We start from the raw sequence: 6455 nt of genomic DNA, 5'->3' as shown, positions 1-6455 counted from the left end.
AAATTGAATGATTTGATGCCACCGTAATTTGATATACTCAATCGTAGTTTCATATGTGTTGTATAGTGTCTTTACATCGCTATGTTCGTGTCTTTATATGTATTATGTCAAGCATTGCCGCATAGTGCATAGTGCATAAACAAATGGTGTTTTTTGTGATTGATTGTGATAATGTTACCATGTGATATAACAGAAGTGAAGGTGAAGTACCTTTAGTATCAACAGAAAAATCATAAACCAAAAAGCTATACTTATCAAATAGTCTTTTTTCGTGTGTGTCATATTTTGTTCCTTGTACTTTTTGTTTTTTCCTTCACTATTTGCGTGTTATGAATTAATGTGCAAATAAACAAACCATTGGCTCTTCTTTTTTCAGTTAGTTTTAGTTAGTGCTAGTTTTTTCCTCAGCAAAGGTACACTGCAAAGAGTCCTTTTTAGGACTACCTTCCCCCAGTTACTGAAACTATTAACGGAGCTACACCGCAAGGAGCTCACGTACGCAGATCGAGTCAAAAGACAGGGTATATGGTCTTTTGACCTACCCAAAGACTACAACAGAGAAAGAGAAGTTTCCCTCAAATTTAAAACCGCTCTAAAGCGCAAGAGATGTATGAAATGCTGAGAAAGGCGAAAATTCCACTGTCATCTTTAGAAGGTGTAGTCCAGCTCCCGCGACAGCAAATCGAATTGACATTCAACAGCAAAAATACAGCCGTGAAAATGGCCCAAGCATTGAGAAATGTACCAAACGTACAGAGTGCTATCGCCCAGGGAGATGAGTTCACCAACATAACCGTCGCGTGGGTTCCAATCGACTTCCCCACGCAGTCGATAGATCAATTTGTTGTTGCATCTCGCCAGAGAATGTGAATACAGAATAACGAAAGAAAACCTACACTCGGGAACTTTTTCGTTAGAATCATCAAGTCATCCAACGACGGATGGAATAAAATTCTCACAAAACAGACATTCCCACGCTGATACAGAAGAACTCGACCAAACCCCAGCCGAAATCGACAGCCAACAATAAAACAACACGATAAAGGTAATGCTACGGCAAAACCAATTATTGATTATTATGATGAATCTATAATAGAAACAACAGTACCAAAAGGAGACAGTGAAACCCCCCAATCGAACCGAGAAACCAATCTCCTAAGAAAAAAGATCACCAAAAGACGAATCCGAACACCAAACAAACTTTACAGCAACCAGGCCGCAATGAAATTATTCAGTGTACAAACTGTAGTAAAATATACTACTTATGTCATTGTTCGGATAACAATTTAAGAGGCACGCACAGATTTAAACAGCAAACCTGTGGTTACACATATGTACCAGATAATTTGAAATTAAACGCAACCGCAAATGTTTGAACAATTTCTTGATCATTCTTTTCAATTGTTAGTGTGTAAAGTTAAAAGACTTAATTACTCCAAATTGCTAAAGCGTGCATTCTCTGATAATGAGATGGAATTTCACATGCTGAAACTCGCAATCTGCCGCCGTTTCTTAATTACTGTAATCAACTGCTTGTAAAAACGTAAGATAAGTGATTATCGTTTTTGCCACACCTGAAAAATGGACTGTTACAGACGTAATTGTAAACAAAAAAATGCTAGTGTATTTATTTTCAATTTTGCAATTTCCCATGACTGCATACCTCAGTATCACATCGCTTAATTGTAGAGGCTTAAATAATGCCATAAAGCGCCGCGATTTGTTTGAGGGTTTAAAAAATGATAAAGCGCAATTAATTTTACTTCAAGAAACCAAATGTCCCCCTGATTAAGAAAATGATTGGTGCAGGGAATGGGGGGAGTCAAAAGCGCTTTTTAATTCGGCGCCCAAAAAAAATACCAGAATGGAGGAGTTGCAATTTTGATCAATCACCCCGCCGTTACCTTTAAAGAAACAGATTACGACGTAGAGGGCAGAACAATCAGCGCGGTTTTATCAATACATAGCCACCTTTTAAAAGTACTAAATATTTACGCACCAAACGTAAAATCTGGCGATAATCGTAAAAACGATAGATTTTTTAAACAAATGTACCAGTATGTCGATGGAAAATTGCCCACAGTCCTAGCCGGCGACTTTAATATTGTCGACGACCTGACTTTAGACAAACATCCTCCCTTTCGAAACCGATATAGGAAAACTGAACTGATGAAACTTTGCGAAACATATGATCTAAATTCTAAAAGACCATTTTCGGAAAATATACGGCCAAAAGAAAATTTATACGTGGCAGAACGGAATGAGAAAATCGCACATTGACAGATTTTATCTGTCAAAATATCTCCACGCAACAGAAATTAATCAGCAACCGTCTCATTTGACAGACCACGAAAAAATACCTACGCAGACAAGGTCAAAAAAAAAAGTCAGTGGGTTTTCAAAGTTCCAGAAAACTACAGCAGAGAATGTGAAGTGACTGCAAAGTTCGAACAACCAATGAAACGAGGAGAGATATATCAGCTACTCACTTCGATTAAAATGCCACTAAGCGCAATTGAAGGCATAGTCCAACGCCCTGGAAGCATCGTCGATTTCACTGTTGAAAACAAGAAAGGAGCAATAAAATTGGCAAATGCACTAGAACAAGTAGAAGGGATCAACAGTGCAATAGCTCATGGTGACGAACATGCGGAGTTAACTGTCTCATGGGTACCGCCTAACTTCCCCCAACAAAGTATTAGAGAAGCTCTTGCAAGCCTAGGAATCTCGAAACCAGCCACCTACGGTCGAGATAGAATGAGACAAAAAAAAGACGGAAGGAGAATCTTTACAGTCAAGAAGGCTCTATTAAGAGCATGCTGAGTTATGAAGGACAAAAAAAAACATGCAGTCGCTGCGCCGAAGACGCATTAAATTAGATTGTGAAATAAGCAATGCCGAAATCCAAAACGTTGTGAAGACTCTTGCAAATGGGAAATCGCCTGGGCCGGACGGACTAAGCGGTGAATTTTATAAAACCTGTTGGAATATAATAGGTGACAAAATGAGCGAAATCTTTAAACACTGGTTTAAAGAGAAAAAAATCCCCAAAGAAATTAAGAAAGGTGCCATCACTCTAATTTATAAAAAAGGCGATGATGCGGACCTAGACAACTACCGACCAATTACCCTGTTAAATTTAGACTACAAAATATATACAAAAATACTGGCAAATAGAATAAGGGAAACTCTCAAAGAAGTGATACATGAGCATCAGTACGCCACAAAAGGTAAACAATTATCAAAAGCCACGATACTTTTAAGAGATTTACATGATAATGCGAAAAGAAAAATGCAAAACCTGTATTTTTTATCCCTTGATTTTAAAAAAGCCTTTGATTCAATAGAACATAATTGGTTAATGAGAGTGTTGACTGAAATGAAATTTTAAATTGAACCGAGGCGTGAGACAAGGAGACCCCTTAAGCCTGCACTTGTTTTTAATAGCGGTAGAGCCTTTAATGTCTAAGCTCAATGAGACTGCACATATCAAAGGTCCTCAGTTAAGCGACAGAAAAGAAGTAAAATGCGTAAATTACGCTGATGACACAAGGTTGTGTTTTAAAAACCCTGCTGATATCCATTTCGCGCTCGATTTAGTCGACAGATTTTCAAAAGCATCTGGCTTAACCTTAAACGAAGCTAAAACCAAAGGATTAGCTGTGAATCAGCCGGTAGACAACCCACTCTTGCCCAAACTATCCTGGACAAACACAAGTATAGAGTTATTGGGATATGAAATCGGAAATGTTATAGAACGCCAACAGTGGGAAAACTTAATTCCAAAGGTAAAAGAGCAACTAAAAAGTTTGAGCACAAACTATGCCACCTATGAAGCTAAAGCAGTTTTATTAAAATCAAAAATCCTGCCAGTAATTACTCAGGTTGCCAAAACATACCCCCAAGACCAAGACATAATTGGGAAGTTAAATAATCATGTTCTGCAATACGTGCAAGGCAAAGAAACAGCTGTTTCTATCGATATTTTACAACGCAATAAGTTAGAAGGCGGCTACCGAATGCCAAACATCCAAGTCTACGCCGATCTGACTTATGTCAAATCGATACAAAAGTATTGCCTCGGCAGAGTAATGAACGACCCAATGTCAACACACGATAGATATGTGGAGTACCAATTAGGACACGTTTTAGCTAATGTACTCGATGTCCAGAAACTAAACAGTATCCCGCACATCGCACAACCAAGCCCCTACTATTGGAAAATCCGGGAAATTGTTGAAAAATACAAACTAAGTAAAATTGATTTAGCCAGTCCAAAACTAGGAAACACGTACAACCGAATAATCAAAGAAAGCACTCCAGAAACGCAGTCAAGTGAAAAAAACCGAGTTAAATGGTCTAGGATTCATAACCCGATTTTACCAATTTACCTGAAAACCTTCAACTACAGATGCGCGTGGAATCTACTACCCTTTAGGGGAAAATGCGGTTTTTTCCAAATAAACTCGGATACATCGTGCGCATTTTGCGGCATTGGTCCAGATACCGACTACCACACTTTCCGAAAATGCGACAAGATAAAGCGACTCTGGGTTACAGTAAAAACGTTTGCGCAAAAATTCGCCAACCTCAACCCGGCTATGACAAAAATCGAAGACTTACAAAGTTTTAACTTTAAACGGATCGAAAACGAAATAATGGACCAGACTTTGAGCACATTGATCACCATGGTTAAACACCAAATATGGAAAATTAGGAACAAATTTATATATGAGAACAAATCTCCTCCAACCCTTGACAAATTGGTGACAAGCATAGACCGGGCATTTAAATACAGATTCAATCAAATGGTAGAAGGTGGGAGGCTCGAATTGCGTTTGGACCCCGCTTATAAATTGAATGATTTAATGCCACCGTAATCGTATAAACTCAATCGTAGTTTAATTTGTGTTGTATATTGTCTTTACATCGCTATGTTCGTGCCTTTAAAGTTTTTTCGACTATGTATATATTTTGTCAAGTATTGCCGCATGGCACATAAACAAATGGTGTTTTTCGTAATTGATTGCGATTATGTCGCTATGTGTAATTATTAGAAGTGAAGGTGGGTCACCTTTGGTATCAATTTGAAAATCATGAACCGAAAAACTATACTGTTTAAATAGTTGTTTTTCGTGTGTTTTCATATTTTGTTCCGTGTATTTTTTGTTTGTTTTTTTTATTATTTGCGTGTTAAGAATTAGCGTGCAAATAAACAAACCAATTAGTTTTGTTGTTCGATTATGTCATGTTAAGGTCTTGTATAGGATCTTTAGAAAGTTGAATCATTCTAGCTAAAGACAGCAATATTTAGTGTTTTATTTGAAAACTTTAAAACAAGAACCAGTCTTACTTACCAAAAAGTCCTTTTCAGGACTAGTAAGACAATATGACCTACGCAGACAAGGTCAAAAAGAAAAGTCAGTGGGTTTTCAAAGTTCCAGAAAACTACAGCAGAGAATGTGAAGTGACTGCAAAGTTCGAACAACCAATGAAACGAGGAGAGATATATCAGCTACTCACTTCGATTAAAATGCCACTAAGCGCAATTAAAGGCATAGTTCAACGCCCTGGAAGCATCGTCGATTTCACTGTTGAAAACAAGAAAGGAGCAATAAAATTGGCAAATGCACTAGAACAAGTAGAAGGGATCAACAGTGCAATAGCTCATGGTGACGAACATGCGGAGTTAACTGTCTCATGGGTACCGCCTAACTTCCCCCAAGAAAGTATTAGAGAAGCTCTTGCAAGCCTAGGAATCTCGAAACCAGCCACCTACGGTCGAGATAGAATGAGACAAAAAAAAGACGGAAGGAAAATCTTTACAGTCAAGAAGGCTCTATTAAGAGAAGTCAAGCCACCATCTTTCATTTACTTCGGACATTACAGATTCATGCTGAGTTATGAAGGTCAACAAAAAACATGCAGTCGCTGCGCCGAAGACGACCACATCGCAAAAGACTGCCCGTACAGGCAACAACGGAGAGTTGTGACTTCGCAAGCGTGGGAATCAGAAAACTCAAAGACCACAAGAGCATCGGATCAGTCTTCCGATGAAAGCTCGCCAATGCTCGAACGACCGTACACTCCATGTGAAGAGACATTTCCAAAACTTGATAACCCGATGATTCACTCTACGCCAAACGAGGACAAATCCAAAACAGGTAACAAAAATATCAACCAAGAAATTGACCATTTTGACGGTTCAATCAGGGAAACAAAAGAAAACAGAAGCCCACTCACAGCTGAAAGAACAAATAAAGGTCTAAAAAGAAGGGAAAGGGACTCTGGCAGCTCCCAAAACTCGACATAGGACAAACCTTCCAGCAGGAAACACAAGGACGATGAAGACACCACCGACAACTCAGATGAAGACCCGACAGAATACAGCATTCCAGAGGAACAGGAAAAAGGTACAATACTCTGCGAATGTAACAATTTAATACCGAAACCAG

General features: G+C 38.6%; 1 protein-coding gene across 1 annotated transcript; it reads left to right on the top strand.

Moving 5' to 3' along the window:
• The first annotated feature begins 3461 nt into the window (after nucleotides 1–3461).
• Nucleotides 3462–4880, top strand: LOC143463370 (uncharacterized). Its single transcript, XM_076961837.1, has one exon. It carries the CDS (start codon nucleotides 3462–3464, stop codon nucleotides 4878–4880), a length of 1419 nt encoding a protein of 472 aa, XP_076817952.1.
• Nucleotides 4881–6455: the final 1575 nt, after the last annotated feature.

Source organism: Clavelina lepadiformis, chromosome 6 (assembly GCF_947623445.1).
Source record: "Clavelina lepadiformis chromosome 6, kaClaLepa1.1, whole genome shotgun sequence".
Classification (NCBI taxonomy): Eukaryota; Metazoa; Chordata; class Ascidiacea; order Aplousobranchia; family Clavelinidae; genus Clavelina; species Clavelina lepadiformis.
The sequence above is the reverse complement of the archived record's forward strand: the minus strand, read 5'-3'. Positions and strand labels throughout refer to the sequence as shown.

Coding starts and splice junctions, on each gene's coding strand:
- LOC143463370 (XM_076961837.1), top strand. CDS start 3,462: ATGTCTAAGCTCAATGAGACTGCACATATCAAAGGTCCTCAGTTAAGC.